Source organism: Pogoniulus pusillus, chromosome 8, assembly GCF_015220805.1.
Source record: "Pogoniulus pusillus isolate bPogPus1 chromosome 8, bPogPus1.pri, whole genome shotgun sequence".
Lineage (NCBI taxonomy): Eukaryota > Metazoa > Chordata > Aves > Piciformes > Lybiidae > Pogoniulus > Pogoniulus pusillus.
In genome coordinates, this window is record NC_087271.1 from 9,146,330 (window position 1) to 9,171,261 (window position 24,932).

At 41.7% G+C, this 24,932-nt stretch overlaps 1 protein-coding gene across 5 annotated transcripts in view; it reads left to right on the forward strand.

Moving 5' to 3' along the window:
- Positions 1 to 24,932, forward strand: part of KCNT2 (potassium sodium-activated channel subfamily T member 2) — a 179,593-nt gene that overhangs the window by 62,437 nt on the left and 92,224 nt on the right. For all 5 annotated transcript variants that reach the window (XM_064147153.1, XM_064147158.1, XM_064147155.1 and 2 more), the window contains exons 6-9: positions 718 to 777; positions 2,559 to 2,633; positions 3,600 to 3,683; positions 4,260 to 4,354. In XM_064147153.1, the coding sequence (XP_064003223.1) occupies positions 718 to 777; positions 2,559 to 2,633; positions 3,600 to 3,683; positions 4,260 to 4,354 (314 nt within the window). The remainder of the gene's footprint in view (positions 1 to 717; positions 778 to 2,558; positions 2,634 to 3,599; positions 3,684 to 4,259; positions 4,355 to 24,932) is intronic.

Below are 24,932 nucleotides of genomic sequence, written 5' to 3' on the forward strand. Positions count from 1 at the left end.
TTACCCAGGAAGGTGGTTGGGGGCTCCTTTCCTGTAGATATTCAAGGTGAGGCTCAACATATCTCTGGGCAGCCTGCTCTAGTTGAGGATGTCCCTGCTGACTGCAGGGGGGCTTGGTCTAGATGACCTTTGGGGATCCTTTCCAGCCTGGATCATTCTATGATAACACATGCACTAACTACCTGTAATCTAAGTGAAAGCTTGGAAGTTGAGCTCAGCTGCATTTAAATATTGAAATCGATAATGATTCATCCATGCCATTTTTTTTTTTGCTGTTTTCAGCTTCTGAATTATACACAGTGAGAAAAGTGTTTTTCCACACAGTCATAACATCTTTACAGAGAAGCAAAGAGCAGACTAGCTTCCGTTCTTTACAGCTTCCTTGCTAGGTACCTCTTGGGAACAGACAACTGAAACTTGAGAAGCAGTCTGGCAGGCAGTGTATGGAGCTCCCTAAAAACCATGGAAGGGCTACCCTGCAGGCTTTCTGGAGAGTTATGCTTAGGAAAGAGCAACAGGACTCAAGTCACAGCCTGTGTTTTAGTCAGAAAAAATAACTAATTTGAGCTTTGTGGTAAATGCTGTTAGCTGAGATGGTTTAAGAAGATGTAAAGGAAAGCTGGGTTTTGTTACCTGTTACTTTGCATTGTAATGCTTAATGTCATAAGTTGTTTAGAAGTCAGTATTAACACACATAATGTTATTATTTCACTTAAGGTTTCTGTGGCTTTAATAAGTCTCTTTGAAACTCTGCTGCTCAGTTATTTAAGCTACAAGGTAAGTCCTTTTAGTTACTTCTAGACATAATTCATCCCAAACAGAAACTGAGGTAAATGTTTTAATGTAAAACTCATGTGCCTGCATTTATGCCCATGCTGCTATAGAAGCAGGAAGGACAAACCCACACATGTAGAAGGCTGCATATTGTCACAGGCAGCCCTGTTCATGTTTCCCACATTCATAAGCGAGCACAAATATCTACAGAGTGGAAGTCAGAAATGCAATTTCCACTTTTGTCCATTTATGTGTCCAGTGTCCTGGCACACTGTAATTTGAAAACACATTCTCAAAATGACCTTGATTTTTGGGTACTGATTTTTCAGGTGTACACTTTGATGTGTTTATCAGTAATGCCATGGACCTGATATTCAGTGGTGTCAAAGCTGTTGCTTCTCAGTGCCTGTAAGTCAAGCTTTAGGCTTTTAAAACTGCACAGCAAAAGTTAGGCCAAGAGAGTACTCCTTTATTTTCGTCTTAAATCAGATTATGAATACCTGCACACTTGTTTTATCTAGCCCTCTGAGGCTGCATCAACAAGGGCTTTGCCAGCAGGGATAAAGAAGTCATTATCCCACTCTACTCAGCATGTGTCAGGCCACGCCTGCAATACTGTGTTCAGTTTTGGTGCCTGCTATGCAGAAAAGATGCAGACAGGCTAAAGAGAGTCCATTCACCACCACTCTTTGGGCCCAGCCATCCAGCAGTTTCTTATCCATTTCAGAGTACATTGAGAAGTTTCTAAGAAAAAAGAAGAAGTAATTGCAGATAAAAGAATTTGCCAGCAGGGTAGTCTGGTACTGTTATGAAGAGTCACTGGAAAATGGCTGTTGGGTTTTGGGCAGAATTGAGCAGTCTGAAATAAGGAGAGCAGGAAGAGTACTGTTAGGTCATTCTGATAAGGAAGCACAGCTGCAGGAAAATAACCTTGAGAAGGCTGACAGAGGAGCTGCAAAGTTAGCTGCTATCTGCAAAGTTAGCTGTAGTTAGCTGTGCTAGGGGGATTAGGGGAAGGGGTGGTCAGTCAGATCTGCCTCTAGGCATGTGGACAGCCCATATTCTGCTATGTAACCTATCAGAACTATACACATTATGTTAGCCATTAAATAAGCATCACTCTTAGCTACAGTAAAGGGTATTTGACTTTAGGCATCGTGTTGGTGTAAGACTTGTTGTACCAGTCCCTGCACAGATTTGAGGAACCTCTGGCAAATGACAGTTATTAAACAATGAAATTCCTTAGGACAGGAACCTCATCTCCTTATCTGTGTGTCCCTGTAAAAATAAAAGTAACCAACCCTTTCAGAATGAAAAAAAAGAAGATGACTTTGTAAAGTGCCAAGGTTTCTAAAAATGCAGTAGAAGAGAACAGAAACATATTATCTGCTGAGAAAAAAATAAACTCTTTATAATGCAGCTCTTCATTAGCTGAGAGAATGAGTTGAGTTGTTAATGCAACTAGAGTTCTTCACTTCAGCTATCTTACTAACCAGGTCACAGCAAGTGAATGTATGGTCATATGGAAACAGCTGCACTAGTGAAAATACAAATCTAAAAGTCTGTATTTTTACCTGTGTGGTACATGATGTTAAACAGTAAGAAAAGTAGGCCAGAGTGGCCTATATTCTATATTCACATTTGACATATGTGTTTAAATCTGAGATGAATGATCTGCCCAAAATTCAGCTAGTGGGAGAAATTCCATATGTGGCATTGGAATATGTAAGCCTGCTGTAACATGGTGGTGATTTTTTTTGTTTCTCATTTCCTTTTCTTTGAAGGGAAATATCTGGGAACAAATCCTGAGAATACCCTTTCTCCTGGAAATAATTAATGCTGTTCCTTTCATCATTACGGTAAACACATTTGAATTACTACATTTTGACATTGCACTTCTGAATCTGCACATATTGAAGTAAATGTGAATCTTCTGCTGCCACAGGCATAAATCTGTCACCCACATAAATTTGTCAACAAGGAGATAGTTTGCTACTTGAATGAAGTAATAGTACAGGCTACTTTCCACTTTTTCTGCCATGGAGAAAACCCAAAACCAAACTCTTGCATCTCAAACTACAGCACAATCAATAAAATAAAGTACTGTACTCAACACTGCTCAGGCCACACCTTGAGTACTGTGTCCAGTTCTGGGCTCCTCAGCTGAAGAGAGGTGTTGAGATACTGGAATGTGTCCAGAGAAAGGTGACAAAGCTGGTGAGAGGCCTGGAACACAGCCCTGTGAGGAGAGGCTGAGAGAGCTGGGGTTGTTTATCCTGGAGAAGAGGAGGGACCTCATTGCTGTCTACAACTACCTGAAGGGAGGCTAAGTGAGGGTTGGTCTCTTCTGCCAGCAATAGAACAAGGGGACACAGTCTGGAGTTCTGCCAGGGCAGGTCTAGGCTGGATGTGAGGAGGAAGCTGATGTCAGAGAGAGTGATTGGCATTGGAATGGGCTGCCCAGGGAGGTGGTGGAGTCGCTGTCCCTGGAGGTGTTGAAGCAAAGCCTGGCTGAGGCACTTAGTGCCATGGTCTATTTGATTGGCTAGGGCTGGGTGCTAGGTTGGACTGGATGATCTTGGAGATCTCTTCCAACCTGGTTGATTCTATGAAAGTAGGTAGACACACAGAAACTCTGGTGTCTGTTATCAGATTATCTTACATACAGTTGATTGTAAAGGAAAAATTGCTATTTAAATTCTCATCTCACACTAGAGACATATTAGTGATAAATATTTTTCCCAAATTATTCATTGCTGCCTGAATAGGAAAGCTCTGTTGGTGAAAAGAAAAGCTTTTAATGAAATTGCTAATTTTTCTTTCAGATTTTCTGGCCAGTCCTGAGAAACTTGTTTATTCCTGTGTTTTTAAATTGTTGGCTGGCAAAGCATGCTTTAGAGAATATGATTGTAAGTATGACAAAGGAAGTAACTACTTTAGAGTTCCATTTTGTTAGTGTGTTTGTTGTCCTTACTGAGATCTTGTCAGTACAGTCCACTGTCCAACTTTAATAGGAAGCTAACCAGATCTTTATTTAGATGATTCAAATGGTCAAGCATTGCTAAACAGCTTTCTGCATCAAAATTAGAAACAAAAGTCAGCAAGTGAAATCTTAATTAGCATAAAGTGTTACTGTGTCAATATGGGAAAATTGGAATGGTTGGTTCTTTTACTGCTCTTCTATCCATGAAGAATTGCAGGGAACTCAACTGCTATGCCTTCATTGGTCATTGCAGTTGTAAGCTAGACATGAACAGACAGATATTAAAGCACTTGGAATAGTATCAGAGTTGTGCCAGGATGAACAAAGAGCTAGTTAAACAATCACAGGTTCACAGCTGGCTCCTTTGTGCCCTTCTATACAATCAGCAAATTCTAACTACATTGGAGTGACTGTATTTTATCAGGGCACTATATAATGCCTCTACTGAATCATGCCTTATTAATTCAACCCCCAAAATAACATCTATTTTCCATTAATATAGAATGATCTTCACAGAGCCATCCAACGCACGCAGTCTGCGATGTTTAACCAAGTCCTCATTTTGATATCTACCTTACTATGTCTTATCTTCACTTGGTAAGTGGCCAAAAGCCCTTTGTTTTTATCATTTTGTATTGGCTTTTCTTCTTTTGCTGCACAGTGATAAAATTGGCATTGTGGAAATAATACATTGAAATACACAGAGTAATATATTTGCACTTAAAGTGTTAACTGGCACCTGGTGCCACTGGGGTCCTGACACAGTAGGTTTGGAAACAGAATGTGCATGCACTTGGGTAAGGGAATCCTTCCCACTTTAAGGAAGGAAATACAGGTGATGCAAACAGATGGGAGAAAGGAGCGGGGGAAAGTTTAACTCTGTGTCAAGAGTGCAGTTTCAGCAGAAAGTTCGCTCTGACTTGAAGAGTATCAACAGAAGTACCCAAACTAATGTCGCCTTATTCTCATTGTTGGGACAGACAGAGAAAAATATGCAAATATCTCAGCCTCATCACTATGATGGCCAAGTCAGGTTCCCAGAAGGACCACTGAGGACAGATGTTAATCATCTAGGTTATAGAAAGTAGTGGCTGGCAGATTCAAACAACTGGAATGTGTTACTCTGAAGAAATTCTTGCTGCAAGACCTTGTAAACTTAAATTTACAGGAGGTTGGGAAGCATGGAGAAAAATATGTTGAGAGTATTAAATACAGACATACTTGGTTAATGAAATTCTTCAGTTGCAGATTATTGGAGGCTAGGAAAAAATCCACTACTTGATTGCCCCATCTTTATGCTATACCTTAAGAATCTGCTGTTTATCAGGGCTGGAGACAGATGAAGCAGGCTACAGAAATCTTCAGTCCTACCCAATATGGTCATATAGGTGCTCTTATAGGTAGATAGAATTTTTGTGCTTAACATAAATAATTTTGTCAGAGATAATGCCTGAGAAATGATTATCATATGCAGGGAAAAAAGAAAAGGGAAAAAAAAAAGAGAAATAAAGTGTGTTCCAAGATGGTGTACAAGGGGGCAGAGAGCAGAGAAGATGATTCTCTGTGGATAGGCTAAATCATCTCTATTTATTTCTCCAGACAGGATGCTTTGGGTCAGCACACTGATAAAGTTTGGTCTGTCATTCTGGAGACAGTGATTTGATTTTCTCTAGTTTGTTTTTTCTGCTAGCCACTGTTAATATGCTGCCTAACCTTTCTAGCAATAACAGCGTAAAGTAACACATGGCCTCTTCCAGTCTTCTTCCTCTCTATCCTTTATTCAAGAAGAGGAGTTTTTTCTAGCCCGTGGTTAATGAGTGGTCCACCTTTTGTCTTATGGCTGCACAACTGCATAACAACAAATGCTGCCACTTCAAAGCAGTAACAACTTCTTGTGAGATTAAAGTGACTGCTGAATATTATGGCCCCTTAAGAGGAAATTCTATATGAATAATGACTACAAGAAATGTACCAGAATGCATAAAATTCTGTAACTGTAGCACTTGGACATTTTTAATTTGCTTTAATTTTGCTTTTTAAGCTTTTTTACAACGCAAAGCACTTTTCAGTTACTATATCTTCATCTTTTTTTTACTAACCTACTTCAGTGTTATACTGAACTGCTAAACAAAATATATATCCTGTTCTTACTGAAGTGAGCTAATCACAAGGATATTTTCTAAGAACTCACCTAAGCTAGTCACAAGGATATTTTCTAAGAACTCACCTTGATGATCCCAGACTGAGTAAGGTATAGAAGCTGCAGCTAACAGAACATCGTGCTCACCACCAGGCATTTTGATAACTGACAGTAAAACATGCTGAAAATGGCAAGCTCACCTGCAGTAATTACATCTGCTTTCAACAGCTGCAGATACCAGCTCATCACAGATCATTATAAGCTGACCTATTGTTGACCCTGCTAGACTGCAAAATAAGCTAAGTAGGATGAAAACACCCAATAATACAATAACTAAAGAAATGAAGCACATGGGGAATTACTAAGAATAGTTGTTCAAGTGTCTGCAGCTTTCCTAAGACAAGTTCAGCTTAGGCAATTGTTGCTGTTGCTTACATGAAGGCATACAAGAGCATTTTTATACCTTTTAACCCATCTATGTATGATTTTATGTTGCATAGTGTACTTTTTTTGAGGATCTACAAAATTCTCTATAGACAGTTAAAATCAGTTAGCTTAATGTCTTTGATTAGGGAGGTCTAGGCTGGATGTTAGGAGGAAGTTGTTGCCAGAGAGAGTGATTGGCATTGGAATGGGCTGCCCAGGGAGGTGGTGGAGTCACTGTCCCTGGAGGTGTTCAAGCAAAGCCTGGATGAGGCACTTAGTGCCATGGTCTATTTGATTGGCTAGGGCTGTGTGCTAGGTTGGACTGGATGATCTTGGAGGTGTCTTCCAACCTGGTGGTTTCTATGATTCTATTCTATGATTATGCTATATCTCTCTATAGACAGTCAAAATCACTTAACTTAATGTCTTCAGTTATGTTACCTCTGTGGTCTATATGTAGATATGTTCCAACCTATGTCTTGTAACTAACTCAGATGTCAGCTTTCAGATGAAAAATGTGAAAAATAATCTCATCTTTACAGCCACTTGGCTAATCTCAAAGCTTTTACGTATTTAAGGTGTCCTTTGCACTTAGAACACAGTGGGGAAAATCTCCTATGTTTCTGTACAGTTGACAATTTTGGATGTTGTTACAGAACAAACAATATTCACACACAATAATTTTTAGCTCTATTCCAGTCTTTCATTTTTGGTGATAATTGTTTGTGGGTCTGGGAATAGAATGCATTTGCAGATGGAAAAATTCGTAAGCCTGTGTATGTATTTACAGATTACATACAAAGCTTTTTCCCCCCTTTTATTCTGATTTCAGAGATAGATTTGGCTGTCCCATCCTCAGTGGCCTAAACCCCTCTATGGCACTGTTCAGCAGATGCCATTGATAGAATTTGAGTGGAAGTTGCAGACCTCGTCAAAGTATATGTTTTGTCATTTAGCCAATGGATGTTTGCACTTGTTTGTCAGATGGAATACTAATTATTTTTGTAAACTGTACAAAAACATTAATAACAGTGAATGATTGTTTCAGGCATCTTTCTGTGACAGAGTGAATCATCTATTAAGACTTATTTTGCTTTTTAAATCAGTCATATATTATCAGTGTAGAATTATAAGCTTCTAAAAAAAGTGGCTACCAACTGATTGAGATATGCTTTTAGCTTTTTCATACTGAAGGCTAAGGAGCAGACATAGGATTTATGTCTTCACTGAACACTCATGTGGTCAATCAATATTTTCTGAAAGCAAATCCAGTTTATCATCTAGTCCAAACAAGACAAATCAAGACCTTCTGATTTGGAACATTTCCGTTACAGGAAAAAAAACCCAACCAAAGAAGGTTTGATCCCAGATAATGTTAGAGGAAACCTGGCATTGTAATGTTCTGGTTCTCTTTATTACCAATAAGTAGAGACAGGCAACTCTGAGGGCAGTGCAGAGCTGAATGGAACTAAATCACCACAGGGAGGTCTGTGCCTCTCTACCCTGCTGTGTTAGTGGTACCAGGAGCCTACAGTGGCAGTTACTTAAGAATGATGCCTAATGTTATGTAGGATGAGCTTGGAGAGTGTTGGTAAATTATGTAGTGTGAATGAAATGTGGGGTTTGGAGTTCTTCTTGTGGTGTTATGTTTTGTTGTACAGCACTCTTAAGTGCAGTTTGTGATTTAGAGGGATTTCCTGCATTCAAATTAGCACCAAATTAAACTGCATTTCTGTCATTTAGTTTGATCAAATCCAATGATTCTAAAGTGGGTAAATTACATGAACTCTCAGGATTTAATGGACTAAAGAGGAGCTGAATAATTTTTATCACAGAATATTATAAAACATTGATTGAAATGTCTAAGTTACTCTAAATAATACAAAATAAATTATTCAACTATTACAAGACTCCCACAAAGTATTAAAATAATAGCAGCTGTGCTTTTTTCCCCTGTGAAAATAAGAGCTCTGTCAGGATCTTGCTTGTTCCAAACAAAAGATTTATATTTTCTGTTGTGAAATATTCCCTTGCTCTCCAACCATAACAAATGCTTAAAAAGGGACCTGCTGAGCCACATAAATCCTCACAATTCCATGGGACCAGATAGGATCCATCCTAAGGTGCTGAAACAGCTGGCAGATGAGCTGGCCAAGCCACTCCACATCATTTATCAACAGTCCTGGCCCACTGGAGAGGTGCCCCAAGACTGGAAGCTGCCAGTGTGATACCCATCCACAAGAACTGAGAAATTCCAGACCTGTCAGCCTGACCTCAGTGCCAGGCAAGGTCATGGAACAGGTCATCTTGAGTGCTATCACAAAGCACCTACAGGATGGCCAAGGGATCAGGCTCAGCCAGCATGGGTTTAGGAAGGGCAGGTCCTGTCTCACCAACCTGATCTCCATTCATGATCAGGTTACCTGCCTGGTGAATGTGGGGCAGGCTGTGGATGTAGTCTACCTGGAGTTCAACAAGCCTTTGAAACCATCTGCCACAGCAAGCTCCTGGCAGAGCTGGCAGCTCGTGGCTTGGACAGATTCACTCTAGAATGGGTCAAGAACAGGCTATAGGGCCAGGCCCAGAGAGTGGTGGTGAATGGTGCCACATCCAGTTGGCAGCTGTCACTAGTGTTGTCCCCCAAGGATTAGTGCTGGGCCCAGTCCTGTTCAACATCTTTATTGATTATCTGGATGAGGAGAATGAGTCCATTATCAATAAGTTTGCAGATGACACCAAGCTAGGATCAGGTGTGGAACTCTTGGAGGGTAGGAAAGCCTTGCAGAGTGACCTAGACAGGCTGGATGGGTGAGCAGAAGACAATGGGATGAGATTTAACAAGGCCAAGTGCAGGGTTCTGCACTTTGGCCACAACAACCCCAAGCAGCTCTACAGGCTGAGGCCAGAGTGGCTGGAGACAGAGTGGCTGGAGAGCAGCCAGGCATAAAGGGACCTGGGGGTACTGGTAGATAGTAGCCAGCAGTGTGCCCAAGTGGCCAGGAAAGCCAATGACATCCTGGCCTGTATCAGGAACAGTGTGGCCAGTAGGACAAGGGAGGTTATTCTTCCCCTGTACTCAGCACTGGTCAGGCCACACCTTGAGTCCCGTGTCCAGTTCTGGGCTACTGAATTCAAGAGAGATGTTGAGGTGCTGGAACCTGTCCAGAGAAGGGCAACAAAGCTGGTGAAGGGCCTGGAACACAAACCCTATGAGGAGAGGCTGAGGGAGCTGAGGGTGTTTAGTCTAGAGAAGAGAAGGCTCAGGGGTGACCTCATTGCTGTCTACAACTACCTGAAGGGAGGCTGTAGCCAGGTGGGGGTTGGTCTCTTCTCCCAGGCAACCAGCAATAGAACAAGGGGACACAGTCTCAAGTTGTGCCAGGGGAAGGTCTAGGCTGAATGTTAGGAGGAAGTTGTTGGCAGAGAGAGTGATTGGCATTGGAATGGGCTGCCCAGGGAGGTGGTGGAGTCACCATCCCTGGAGGTGTTCAAAAAAGGATTGGATGAGGCACTTGGTGCCATGGTCTAGTTGACTGGCTAGGGCTGGGTGCTAGGTTGGACTGGGTGATCTTGGAGTTGTCTTCCAACCTGGTATATTCTATGATTCTATGAAATAAATCTACAAGTAGGGCAGGTAGCACAGATGTGTTGTACCAACTTCCACCCTATCCTTGTTCTGCCTTTTGGCTGCTGGAAGGTGTATGAGCAGTTTTCCCCTGAGCGTGTACAATTAGAATTTTGATCTCCTTCAGATGTTCCCTTAACACTTCCTTAAGTGGTGGAACAATAAAAAGGTTGTGCGGCCTCTGGAAGGTCAATAGTGAAAGATTTCTTAAAATGTCCATCTGTTACTTGTGAACAACAACAACAGAAATCTATAAAGGCAATTAAAGTTTGTCTGAACTATTGCCTTCTGTGGGAAGCTGCATGAACACAAGGACAACATTTCCATCAGCTAAAGCAGATAAAAACCATAATGCATATAGAGATTGTATTTTCTTGGGTATAAAACTGTCTAAATGTTGCTCTGCTAAAATCTGCTGTATAAGAATCACGTCAAAGCATGAACACAAGGGCAACATTTCCATCAGCTTAAGCAGAAGAAAAACATAATGCATATAGAGTTTGTATTTTCTTAGATATGAAAATGTCTAATGTGGCTCTGCTAACATCTGCTGTAGAAGAATCACATCAAAGCAGAGTACTGGCACAACTCTTTCTCAATAGATTACTGCAAGAAACAAACTGAAGTCAGACTCCTGATGTTTGTGGTGGAATACAGAATTCTGGGATGTGCCACACCTTTTTCAGGTTTGAAAGCACTGAGGACCATTTGCTTACCTCAGTGTTATTAGTACCTAAGGGCCAAAAACCTTGATGAGAATATGTAATGAAAAATTACAACCACAAAATGTAATGAACCTCCAGCTTGCTGCTGGGATTAATGCATTTGCTTATTTTTCTGCAGCTGTTGTATTGTAATAACATAGAACTGCTACCACAGCCATCAATTGAGTCTGTTAGTTTTCCCTTTGGTTGATAGGACAGGATTTGTCATAATACATTTTAGAGATTATTTTTACCTGTCAAAGAGTTCAGCTCTTTAAAAAACAAATCAATGATAAGTGATGTTAGAAAGTAAGGTAAGGATGTATGCTGCTGAACAACTGGGTAATTGCTTGTGAAAGGCAGAACAGAAATGTTTATTATAGGGAGAGCAGAAGTATGGAAGCCCAATCAAACTCATCAAGCATGGTTTCTATGGAAACTTAGATAATTATACAGAGATTTTCATGCTATTTCAGTTACTAATTAGCTAGTGACATAATATTTCCTTTGTTAATCTTTTTAGATGTTTCTACATAGTTATTTCCAAAATAATTAGGTCAGCATCTTTCCCATGCAACATGCAGGGAAATCTTTATGCAACTGATGTAATGGAACATTTAGAAGTAGACACAGAGGCCAGTGAAATTAATAATAATTGGAGTAGTCTATTTACTGTGGAACAGAGTCATAAATGCTAGAGAGTTCAATCTAAATTACCTTCTGAGTGTGAGAGGTACATTTGTAGCTGTCTTCTTCTGAAAATAAAAAATAATCAGACTAAATGGTACTTAGCTGTCCTTCAGAAAGCCTCTAGAAAATGGAATGCAAGGAACAGATACTTTGTAAGAAAATCCTCCTTTTTTTTTTTAATATAGAGCTAAATGTTAAATGAAGGATGTAAACAATATCACTGAGAGATTACTGTTGTTTTATTGTACCCTGGAAGAGGAGCTAGGGCTCCAGGTACTCGAGGTCACTTGGGATTAACAATCAAAGCTTTGCTGATTTTCTAGCACAGGTTGCAGATCATTTATTAACCTGAAAATGAATTTAGATAAAGATGGGCAAGGTTCAGTTTTAATAAACTTGAAAGACAAAATAAACAAACCCTATGAGGAGAGGCCGAGGGAGCTGAGGTTGTTTAGCCTGGAGAAGAAGAGGCTCAGGGGTGACCTCATTGCTGTCTACAAGTACCTGAAGGGAGGCTGCAGCCAGGTGGGGGTTAGTCTCTTCTCCCAGGCAACCAGCAACAGAACAAGGGGACACAGTCTCAAATTGTGCCGGGGGAAGCATAGGCTGGATGTTAGGAGGAAATTCTTCACAGAGAGAGTGATTGGCATTGGAATGGGCTGCCCAGGGAGGTGGTGGAGTTGCCATCCCTGGAGGTCTTCAAGAAAAGACTGGATGAGGCACTTAGTGCCATGGTCTAGTTGATTGGCTAGGGCTGGGTGCTAGGCTGGACTGGATGATCTTGGAGGTCTCTTCCAACCTGGCTGATTCTATGATTCTATGATGTTTTCAGAAGTGACAGGAAAATCTTGTCAACTGAAATTCTAGAATCAAAGTCTATTAGAACACAGCCCCAATCTGCAGGTTGTGAAATGCTCTTTCTTTTGATTGGTAAAAGAAATCTTAGATTTTGCTTTTGTTTTGGGAGGACTTCTGTAAAAAAACAGATAAGATTCCTGCTTTAAGAAGCAGGTACAGGGGCAATTTGACATGTTATTTAAGTGTCAAAAACTCGTGTCTTCCATCTCTTCCATTACAGGCAGGCCTATATTTTGCATGTTTCCTTTTATCTCTGCAGTGAAAAGAAAAACCCAATATTCACATGCAGACTTGGGAGCATTTTATCATGTTAGAAAGCAGCAAATAGAATGCCATGTGTAACAACAGATGACTAATTGTGTTGAGGATGTTACTTCACCATTTCAAATTCAATGCCTGGCAGCAGACCATCATCACTCACAATCCCTGGCTTAAAAATGAAGTTGTCATTAGCATGCAGACTTAAGAAAAAATAAATGTAGCTCTCATTGACTGATTCATCAGGCTGACAAACTATTTTACTTTGCTGAAATTTGGTGTTTATGGTGGTTTATGCTAACACATTTAACTGTATTATTAGATGCCACCAGTTATTCTGGGTCTCTGATGAGCAGTAATTAATTGTGATGATTTATGATCAGTGTAACTAGTGATTTGTTCACTTTTGTTGTCTGCTTCATATTCCAACTGTATTTTAAGGATATAAAGTTTAGCAAAGTTCATATTTCTCAAACTAGAAAGTGGGGAGATAAAAAAAGATGTTGATACAACTTTGGTTGTGCTAACAGACGCTGGCAGCAGACACTAGGAATTATTCATTCACACTTTGTTTGTATTAAGTATAATTTTATGGAATATCAAAAGGACACCTCAGACTTTGGCAGAGCTAAAGAGGTGATGTGAGATGATCTAAAAAGAGGCAGATAGATTTTAGTGCATTTACAATGAACCTTAAAAGAAAAAAATGATTCTCATTTTCCTCTAGAGTTACTATAGTGCTCAGACAAATGTTTTCCAGATAGGTAATGACTGGAGGGGTATACAGGCATGCAAACATAGTATCACATTTGGGTGCTAAACAAATACATGTCCGTGGATTCCTCTATACATCAACAACAGGGGTCCCACCCCCCATGCCAGAGCGGTCACATGCCAAATGAACTTGCTGAGCTTAAGTAAAGCAAGGAAAGAAAACTGATTCATTGCAAAAATGTTGTTTGTAAACTCCCTCTCACAGAATCACAGAACCAACCAGGTTAGAAGAGTCCAAGATCATCCAGTCCAACCTATCTCCCAGCCCTATCCAGTCAACTAGACCATGGCACTAAGTGCCTCATCCAGTCTTTGCTTGTACACCTCCAGTGATGGCGACTCCACCACTTCCCTGGGCAGCCCATTCCAATGGCAAATCCCTCTCTCTGTGGGCTTCCATAGAAGACTTTGCCAAAATATAGAGGTCTGTCAATCGTTTAATCTTGTCACAACACTTAAACATCAACCTGATGTTAGAGAGTGTTAAAGATTAACCTTTAAATGGTATCTCAGCTCCAATGAATTTATATTTCTACCATTGTTAGCAGACACCACTTTCCATTTTCTCACTGCCACGCAAAGAAGTCTGTAAGTCTTAATGATGCTGGGATGAAGGTTGGACTGGATGATCCTGGTGGTCCTTTCCAACCACAGCAATTCATAGTGCTTAGGTGTTGTGCTGAGGGATTTGGTTTAGTCAAGGACTTGTCAGTGTGAAACTAATGATTGGACTCAATGATCTTGAAGGTCTTTTCCAATCTAAGAAATTCTGTGATTCTGTAAATCAAGATCCTTTAGAATATAATCCAGACAAACAGCACTCTGATTACAATGAGTTCTGTACATCCATTGACAGCTAAAACCTGGTGTTAAAGTTTAAATTAGTACGTTATATTGAGTTTTGTCACCTCCCAACTCCAGAAAAATAACCAACTATATACATGTACAGGAACCCAAATGTAAGCTTAAGGCTGAGTGCACGGTCCCATTCGTTGCCAAAACATAGCTATTTTTTGGTCTAAGTTGTACATTTCTGCAGTATATATGAAATATTATATATGCTTCATATTAGAGTGGAAGTGCCTGAGTCACAGCAGTAAGGAATAACAAATGATTGGTATTCATTTAGTGAACACTTGGGCAGAAACCGTGGGTTAACTTTGCAGGCTGGGAACTTAACGACAGGCATGAAATCAAATTGCCATTTCCTTTGGGCACAGAATACCATACCTAGATGCATTCCACAGCAAAGCAGCATGTTTACAAGTGTAGTGCAAAAGGAGGAGAAGATCATGAGGAAGGTTATTCTTCCTCCGTACTTGACACTGGTCAGGCCACACCTTGAGTACTGTGTCCAGTTCTGGGCTCCTCAATTCAAGAGAGATGTTGAGATACTGGAACATGTCCAAAGAAGGGCAACAAAGCTGGTGAGGGGCCTGGAACACAAACCCTATGAGGAGAGGCTGAGGGAGCTGGGAGTGTGCAGCCTGGAGAAGAGTAGGCTCAGGGGTGACCTCATTGCTGTCTACAACTACCTGAAGGGAGGCTGTAGTCAGGTGGGGGTTGGTCTCTTCTGCCAGGCAACCAGCAACAGAACAAGGGGACACAGTCTCAAGTTGTGCCAGGGGAGGTCTAGGCTGAATGTTAGGAGGAAGTTGTTGGCAGAGAGAGTGATTGGCATTGGAATGGGCTGCCCAGGGAGGTGGTGGAGTCGCTGTCCCTGGAAGTGTTCGAAAAAGGATTGGATGAGGCACTTAGTGCCATGGTCTATTTGATTGGCTAGGGCTGGGTGCTAGGTTGGACTGGGTGATCTTGGAGCTGTCTTCCAACCTGGTATATTCTATGATTCTATGAAATAAATCTACAAGTAGGGTAGGTAGTACAGATCTGTTGTTCCAACTTCCACCCTATCCTTGTCCTGCCTTTTGATTGCTGGAATCTTCCAACCTGGCTGATTCTATGATTCTGTGAACTTACATTCTAATCCAGCGTGCTCTTTTGGGAATGCACTGTGTTAGGATTTCATCATAAATGTACTTGTGATTGTTGAACAGCCACACCTCATACTTCAGAATACACCTCTGATGTGTTGGGTTTCATTCTTTTTTTTCTTGATAGATCCATTTGAATTCTAGCCAAAGAAATTATCAGTCTTGAAAGCTTTTCTTCAGATAAACACATGGTCAGAGCAGTAACCCAAAGAAGAAAACTCAGATGGAATTCCTTAAAACTTGTATGACTTTAAGGAAATTCTTCACCTGCTTTAAAGCTCATGCTTTTTCAGGCAACCAAAACATTTCATTTAAAATTCCCATTAGTGTTAACAACAGTGAAACCATGGAGCCTGATGATCAAAGCAAACAAGACACAGAGAGTCCTAGGTACCTACATCCTCTGTCTCACAGCTAGAGGGATTGCTAAGTTTCCAAGCAGAAACTCAAACTATAAAGGACTCTACTTCTGTGATATATACTAGACTAGACTAAAATGTAATATTGCTTTATCTCCTAGCAGCTGCCTCCTATAATTTTCATCCCACTAGACAACTTGTATTTCATATTTGCTCCCTTTCGGGTATTTCAGCAAATCTAAGCACTTAATTATGTCTTGTTCACAGGCCAGTTGTTTCCCTGGTCATTGTCCAAACAAGTTCTTTCTAGTTAAGACAGTAGGTAAGCAAGGAAACAAATACCTTGTCAGTAGAAAGACAAAAAAGTGGCATACATTTTCACTTATGCTCTTGTTTTTTAATAGCAGATTACCATAAAATAAAGGAGAAGAAGTATACCATAAAATTATTTAAGTCACATTTCCTATGCACCCTTTGGATCATGTACTGGTCTTTTCAGTGAACTTTCTACTCATCAAGAGTCTACAGAAAGTGTTTTAGAGACTGGACCTCAGTGCAGTTGCCTTGAGCCACCCATTTAACCAGCCTGAAAGACAATACCCTTGTAGAGCAGCAATGCAGTGCATGCTCCCATTTTGCTTGTGGTCTGAACAATCTTTCTTTGCATTAAAAATTTCAAGGAATATTGCAGCTGAACTGAAAAAAAAAAGCCCTAACAGAAATGCACATGCACAGAATTTACCCCTGCAAACCCCACTGGCAATATGCAGGGTATTTGTGTAATTATTTTTCTCCACTGTCAGATTTTTCTCCACTGTTGATTAGAGTTCAGTCCTGTTCCCATTTAATCGTCAGTCTCTCTCTTGTCACTACCCATCATGATCTTGAGAGTTCTTCACAAAGAAGATCAAGAATGGAACAAGCTTGCAAGAGCTAAAAGGAATCAAAGAAATGATGAAAAACTCTTTCTGATGTTGACACAGAGGCTACAGTTTTGACAGTAACTAGTGGCCTTTATTTGCCATACATGTGACCTCACTGGCAAAGGTGCCAACATTGACAACACCTGTGTGTATGAAATAAGTTTAAATGATGCCTTATTTTGCATATAAAGGTACTCATAATGCTAACAGAGAAATGAATCATAGAATTACAGAATCAGTCAGGGTTGGAAGGGACCACACCGATCATCTAGTTCCAACCCCCCTGCCATGGGCACAGACACCCTACCTTAGATCAGGCTGGCCAAAGCCTCATCCAGCCTGGCCTTAAACACCTCCAGCCATGGGACCTCAACCACCTCCCTGGGCAACCCATTCCAGCCTCTCACCACTCTCATGCTCAACAACTTCCTACTCAAATCCAGCCTGAATCTCCCTATCTCCAGCTTTGCTCCATTCCCCCTAGTCCTGTCACTCCCTGATGGCCTAAAAAGTCCCTCCCCAGCTTTTTTTGTAGAACCCCTTCGGATACTGGAAGGCCACAAGAAGGTCACCTCAGAGCTTCCTCTTCTCCAGACTGAACAGCCCCAATTCTTTCAGTACACACTACAGAACAAACCGCATTCTTTCAGACTCTTTCAGTCTGTCCTCATAGGAGAGGTGCTCCAGGACACCAATGAGTCAACAATTTCACAGGGCTTCAAGTGTGAGAAGCATACACTACTGTTTCAATGTGATGTGACAACAGCCTTTTATTTACCTTAAACACTCCTAAATTTAGTTTTCCAGAAGGGAGAACAATATGAATTCTATTACCTAAGCTCTTCATCCAAAGAGGTGACTTGGAGGACAAGTATGTCTTCTTGCTTCATTTTATACATACAAGGAGGTTACTGCACTTTAAAGCAGCAGAACTCCATAATTTAAATCATGTGCACAGCTGTTACTTTCACTTTAAGAAAGTATTACTAAAAATATAATAATTATATTACTAAAAATATAATAATTACTAAAAATATAATAAAATAACCCTAACTTTTTAATTTTACAGGTGCTTATGTTCATTGTTCAGCATTTGAACAATTATTTGAAATACCACCTTAAGTTTATAAAAGTTCTTTAAAAGTAAATAGTAGTGAAATAAGCAGAACCAAAACAGAGCCGATTGCATCCTCATTTAAGTTGTTATAAAGCTTTAGTGTTCACTGAGCTATATATATTCATCTGCAGAATGAATACCCCACCCTCCCCCATTGTAAGCCTAAACATTGTGCAGTAAGAGGAACACAACAGATCTCTATTGCTGTGTTCCTACAAAATGATAGCATTTCACAGCCGTCTTCCTTTGGCTTTCTCAGAATGTTTAAGTAAGTCCATCATGTTCCATCTGTCTCCTCTCCCGATCTGCAAACCTCTCCCCTTTGTTCTCAGAAAGATTATATATAAAGCACAGCAAGCAGCTGCCACGAGCAGAAGATATTTCTCATTGGCTTCTAGCCTACATGTCTGGGTCTTCTATTTATTCACCCTATAATCTTATAGATGCATATTCTGTTGATTTTCCTCAAGAAGTGCTTTTCTCCCTTTTAGATGCCTAATAAAAGAACCCACAAGTTCAGTAAATTAATGAAAAGCTGTTTCTAGTAAACAGAAATATTCCATTGTAGTGATAGTCCATGACTAGTTTTTCTTACTTTGGTTATGCATTAACATACAAAATAATTCCATACAGAATAATCACTCTACAAGCTAGACTTGCAGGACCATAGGTTGGACTGGATGATCTTGGAGGTCTCTTCCAACCTGGTTGATTCTATGATTCTATGAAATCTACCGACCTGGACTGAGGAGGGTAGAATTTGTGAGGTAGACCAAGGGAGCCTCAGAGCCTACATTCTGTCTCATGAAAAATCAGCTTTCTAGTCTCAGTTCTCCATGTCTTTTACTGATGAATATTGGCACTGTGCAGTCCTTTTGTATAGTTGGTGGTGAAAACAAATGTGAACAAAAGAGATGAGCTTAATGCATCCAGTGAGGAGTGACTGCAGTAGCATGTTAAAAGATTGTGAGTGAGATAGAATTAAGGCCAGCAGTTTCTTCCAAGTCTACAAATAAAACTCTGCTCTGACAGAGCTTGGCTATAACTCTGCAACTGAATATGTATTTTAGGGAAATTCAGGCTGGGAAGGAAAATTTCACCTGTTAGCTCTCCAAAGGGCTGTACCACATATGCCTACGGTTAAGGCAGATAAGCTAAGTGATACCTGCTGTGAGTCACTTGCATGTTTTAGCCCACTGCAGCTTGTATTTACTATTAGTCTGAGTTTCACAGCAGGAGAAGCAGTGAAAGTCCATTCTTCCTGAATATTACTTGTCTGTAAATTTCTGAGAAATTAATTTTTGTTTAAGGTGTTAAGAACATTTCATAATGGAAGGTAGGAGAGCCCTGCAGAGGGACCTAGACAGGCTGGATGGGTGGGCAGAGGCCAATGGGATGAGATTTAACAAGGCCAAGTGCAGGGTTCTGCACTTTGGCCACAACAACCCCAAGCAGCACTATAGGCTGGGGACTGAGTGGCTGGAGAGCAGCCAGGAGGAAAGGGACCTGGAGGTACTGGTAGATAGTAGCTGAAGATGAGCCAGCAGTGTGCCCAGGTGGCCAAGAGAGCCAATGGCATCCTGGCCGGCATCAGGAACAGTGTGGCCAGTAGGACAAGGGAGGTTATTCTTCCCTTGTACTCGGCACTGGGCAGACCACACCTTGAGTACTGTGTCCAGTTCTGGGCCCCTCAATTCAAGAAGGATGTTGAGGTGCTGGAACATGTCCAGAGAAGGGCAACAAAGCTGGTGAGGGGCCTGGAACACAAATCCTATGAGGAGAGGTTGAGGGAGCTGGGCTTGTTTAGCCTGGAGAAGAGGAGGCTCAGGAGTGATCTTATTGCTGTCTACAACTACCTGAAGGGGCATTGTAGCCAGGTGGGGGTTGGTCTCTTCTCCCAGGTAACCAGCAATAGAACAAGGGGACACAGTCTCAAGTTGTGCCAGGATAGGTATAGGCTGGATGTTAGGAGGAAGTTCTTCACAGAGAGAGTGATTGGCATTGGAATGGGCTGCCCAGGGAGGTGGTGGAGGCACCGTCCCTGGGGGTCTTCAAGAAAAGCCTGGCTGAGGCACTTAGTGCCATGGTCTAGTTGATTGGATAGGGCTGGGTGCTAGGTTGGACTGGATGATCTTGGAGGTCTCTTCCAACCTGGTTGATTCTATGATTCTATGATTCTATAATTGCAGGAAGATAACTTGGCTTGTCCTGAAGCAGTTATTTTAATAGCAGTGAGAGCAACAAGACAGAGCTGAATTCAAAATGCAAACAAATGAGAGGCTGTCAAAGAGATGTCAAAATGGATGGAAGTACAAGGAAGATCCATGATGAATATCCTTGAGAATTAAATGAAAGGGCAAAATATGATAAGAAGACAGTGTTGACTGGCAGAATTGAAAGAATACTAGGAGGAAGATTCCAAAATGCTGTTCCACAAAGGTCTGTCCTAAGAGGATGGAACTAGGAAAGGAGAAGTTGTCAGGTCTTGGTGTAATGTAAATCAAAATGAGTACTTAGCAATTAATTTAAATCCATTTGTCATTAAAATATGCTGTGGGTTGAATTGGGTCATTTTATGAGTAACTTCTAGCCTGCATCAAAAGATTTGTGGCCAGCAGATCCAGAGATGTGGTTCTGCCACTTTGCTCTGTTGAGACCTCACCTGGAGTATTGCATCCAGCTCTGGGGCCCTCAACACAGGAAGGACATAGACCTTATGGAGTAGGTCCAGAGGAGGGCCACAAAGATGGCTGAGGGAGCTGGAGCATCTCTCCCACAAGAACAGGCTGAAGGAGCTGGGATTGTTCAGCCTGGAGGAGACTGAGGAGAGCTAATATCAGCCTGCTGCTATTTGAAGTGGGCTACAAGAAGGCTGCAGAGGGACTGCTTACAAAGGCCTGTGATGATGGGACAAGGGGCAATGGTTTGAAATTAGTGAAGATGAGGTTTAGCTTCGATGCTAGGAACAGGATTTTTACCATGAAGGTGGTGGAACACTGGAACAGGTTGCCCAGTTGAGGCCCCATCGCTGGAGATATTGAAGGTCAGGAACTGCAGGGTAAATGGTTGTAAGGAGACTGAAGGGTGCCTAGGCAAGGGTGGTCACAGAGCTGACCCTCTGTCCATCAGAGAAAGGCTGCTTTTGGCCCACAGCTTGGCTATGCACACTGAATTATTATAGAATCACAGAATCAGTCAGGGTTGGAAGGGACCACAAGGATATCTAGTTCCAAACCCCCTGCCACGGGCAGGTTCACCCTACCCTAGATCAGGCTGCCCAAAGCCTCATCCAGCCTGGCCTTAAACATCTCCAGGGATGGGGCCTCAGCCACCTCCCTGGGCAACCCATTCCAGCCTCTCACCACTCTCATGCTGAACTACTTCCTACTCAAGTCCAGTCTGAACCTACCCACCTCCAGCTTTGCTCCATTCCCCCTAGTCCTGTCACTCCCTGATGGCCTAAAAAGTCCCTCCCCAGTTTTTTTTGTAGCCCCCCTTCGGATATTGGAAGGCCACAAGAAGGTCACCTGGGAGCCTCCTCTTCTCCAGACTGAACAGCCCCAACTCTTTCAGTCTGTCCTCATAGGAGGACAAGTTCTTTTATTACAGGCAGAGTATTTTGGAGGAGAATCTTTCCATAATGTGTTTTTGGTTATTCTTTCATTTAAAAAACCACCAAAGCCTCTTGCTTCTCTCAGAAGAAGCAGGACACTGAATCAGAGGAGCCTTTTGCCTAATCCACTATGGTTTTTGGCTTATTTTCTGTTTCAGGCCTTCTATAAACTTTATCCATCCAACTTGAGAATCTGTTTGCCTCTTTTACCATCTCTATCACTTTCATAAAAAGGAAAGAAACAGAATGTGGGTTTGAATTCACAGTCATAGAGGACTAATACAAAGCTGGATCTTCCTTATCAGCAGCAGCAGTCTAATCAGTAATGACTGCTTCCTTCAAAAAGGAGCAAATAATCAAAATGATAAAGAAAAGGTACTCCCATAGTAGAACCTGATCTTTCAGGTTTAAAAGAGTGAGTTTCCATTTCTTTATTACTGTTAGCATCTTTTAACCAATGTTCTGTGGTTCAAGACATCTTTCTAAACAAATCTGATGATTAAAATCCAAGTTGAGCATGTTTAAAATCTGTCAAGTATGTAATTGAATGGTTTCTATAGTGGCACAATACCAGGTTTGGAAAGTGAATATTGTTTTCAATCAGTTGCCTCAAAACAAACCTAGGTTCAGCTCATGTCCTGACAGAGTCCTAGAGCTAGACTTCATCCTTTAGCTTTTCTTCGTATTTATAACTGCATTCTGTCACTAGGAAATTAAATCTATTTATACTTGCTATGATCAATACCTCTGTCTCCTGTTCCTATCCTGATTCTTCAGGGTGGATTAGTTGCTGCTTAAGCACATGTAAGAGAGCCACGAGGATGCTCAGAGGGCTGGAGCACCTTTCCTATGAGGACAGACTGAAAGAGTTGGGGCTGTTCAGTTTGGAGAAGAGGAGGCTCCCAGGTGAACTTCTTGTGGCATTTCAGTATCTGAAGGGGGGCTACAAAAAAAGCTGGGGAAGGACTTTTTAGGCCATCAGGGAGTGACAGGACTAGGGGGAATGGAGCAAAGCTGGAGATGGGTAGGTTCAGGCTGGATGTGAGTAGGAAGTTGTTGAGCATGAGAGTGGTGAGAGGCTGGAATGGGTTGCCCAGGGAGGTGGTTGAGGCCCCATGGCTGGAGGTGTTTAAGGCCAGGCTGGATGAGGCTTTTGTCCAGCTTGATCTAGGGTAGGGTGTCTGTGCCCATGACAGGGGGTTTGGAACTAGATGATCCTTGTGGTCCCTTCCAATCCTGACTGATTCTGTGATTCTAAGAAATATTTGGATAACAACTCTTTCAATTGTTAATTCAGTTTGATGGAGGGAATGTGGGTGGTTTGCATAACGACTGTTACGCTCTTAAGAGTGTTTCAAAACTATTGCAAGAGACATTAAGCTCCATGTTCTAATGCATAACATATTTTGGTGCGTTAAATCAGAAGTCTGCATTTGAATTTTCCAGCACAGTACATGTGTTTTCTGAATATTATGAGTAGATTACTTCATTATTCTTCCTGAGAAAGAGCAGGTATGTAGTATTGCCTAATTCTGCAACACACTGTAGGTGGGGACTATCTGGTAGTTGAAGTATTGACTGCATGATTCCCTCTGAATAGTTACTTGACTTCTTGTGTGCAGTCCAGAATCTCAGCCTCCAGCAGGCTCTGAGCCACAAGAGTATTGACACACTGAAGCTGCAGTGCCAAGGTTTACTTTGTTCACCACCAAAGCTCTGGGTCAGTCTGAAAGCATACAAAAATACAGATAGTTCTTTGAGGCTGTGCACAGATCTTTTTATGGAAATGCAGCGAGCTGAATCCTGCCCAAGTGGGGCTCTGCAGCCTCAGTGGCCAGAGTTGTTTCATTACAGCTCCACTTCTCATTTTACCAAATGCAGCACCAGTGGAAGGGTTCCCACTTGGTTTCCACAAACGTTTATATATAATTGGTCATTTCATAATATCCTGTTCTGCTTAACAAGATGTTCTGCAGTTTCAGGAAGCCACATGGCTCACCACTGGAAGTTTATTTTTATAAGTTGAGCTTTTGCAACCATTAGCTGCATATAATGTACTGTTATCTGGGGAAAGAAAGTGCTTAGATTAGATGCTATGGGTAAGCAATAATGTTATCATTAAACACCACCATTTAGGAAAGAGATTCAGTTGGAATACAGAAGAGGATGGCTTTTCCATCTGGAGAGAAATTCAGCATTCATTTCTAACGTGGTGGGCTTGCTGTGTAGGGAGAGAAAGAGTTCAGCACCTCTACATCAGCTTGTATTCAAAGTCTCACAGAACTAAAGAGCTTGATTTAATGCCTACTGAGGTAATTTATGCCTTTGCCTTCTGTCATTCTGAAAAAAATCAAGGGAAGTGTTTTGTATGAAAATATGTGCTGGTCTCTGGAAAGAGAAGGTTCTGGAAAAACAGACACGCAGAAGTGTCTGATGAAGCACTGGTGAGCCCACACCTTGCGTACTGGATTCAGTTTTGGGGCCCTCACTACACAAAAGATGTTGAGGTGCTGGAGAGAGGCAACAAAGCTGGTGAAAGGTCTCAAGAACAAGTCCTGTGAGGAGCAGCTGAGGGAACTGGAATGGTTTAGCATGGAGAAAAGGAGGCTGAGGGAAGACCTCTCTCTCTACAGCTACCGGACAGGAGGTTGTATTGAGGCCAAGATTGTATTGAGATGCATTGTACATCTCTTCTCCCTAGCAACAACTGGTAGGACAAGAGGAAGTGGCCTCAATTTGTGCCAAGGGAGGTTTAGAATGGTTGCTAAATGAAACTTATTCACTGGAAAGGTTCTCAAACACTGCAACAGGCTCGCCAGAGAGGTGGTTGAAACTTGATCCTGGTGCTGTTTACAAGATAAATTTGGTGCTGAGGGACATGGTTTAGCACCAGGCTTGGTACAGTTAGGAAGTGGTTGGACTTGATGATCTTAGAGGTCTTTTTCAACCTAAATGATTCTATAAAGTGGCATTAGAGTTGCAAAAATATCTGATACTTGTTATAACATTGGCTTTTTCCTTGACTATTAAGAAGCCACAATGTCTAGCAGGGGCTTTTTTTGTCCAGATTGTAAATACATTTTGGTTCAGTTAATAAATACATTTCAGCATGACTGCTGAAATGGGGTGTATTAGGAGGAGTGTGTCCAGCAGATCAAGGGAGGTTCTCCTCCCTCTACTCTGCTCTGGTGAGACCTCATCTTGAATACTGTGTTCAGTTTTGAGCTCCCCAGTTTAAGAGGGACAGGAATCTTCTGGAGAGGGTCCAGTGGAGGGCTACGAGGATGATTAGGGGACAGCAGGGCATGGCTTATGAGGAGAGGCTGAGGGACCTGGGGCTGCTTAGCCTGGAAAAGAGAAGACTTAGAGGGGATTTGATAAATGTTTATAAAGTATCTGAAGGCTGCCAGGAGCTGGGGGACAGGCTCTGCTCACTTGCTCCCTGTGACAGGGCAAGGAGCAATGGGTGTAAGATGCAGTACAAGAGGTTCCGCCTCAACACGAGAGGGAACTTCTTTACTGTAAGGGTCACAGAGCACTGGAACAGGCTCTCCAGGGAGGTCGTGGAGTCTCCTTCTCTGGAGACTTTCAAGGCCTGTCTGGATGTGTACCTCTGTGATCTGTGTTAGATAGTATTGTCCTGCTCTGGCAGGGGGGTCGGACTCAATGATCTCTTTGGGTCCCTTCCAACCTCTAA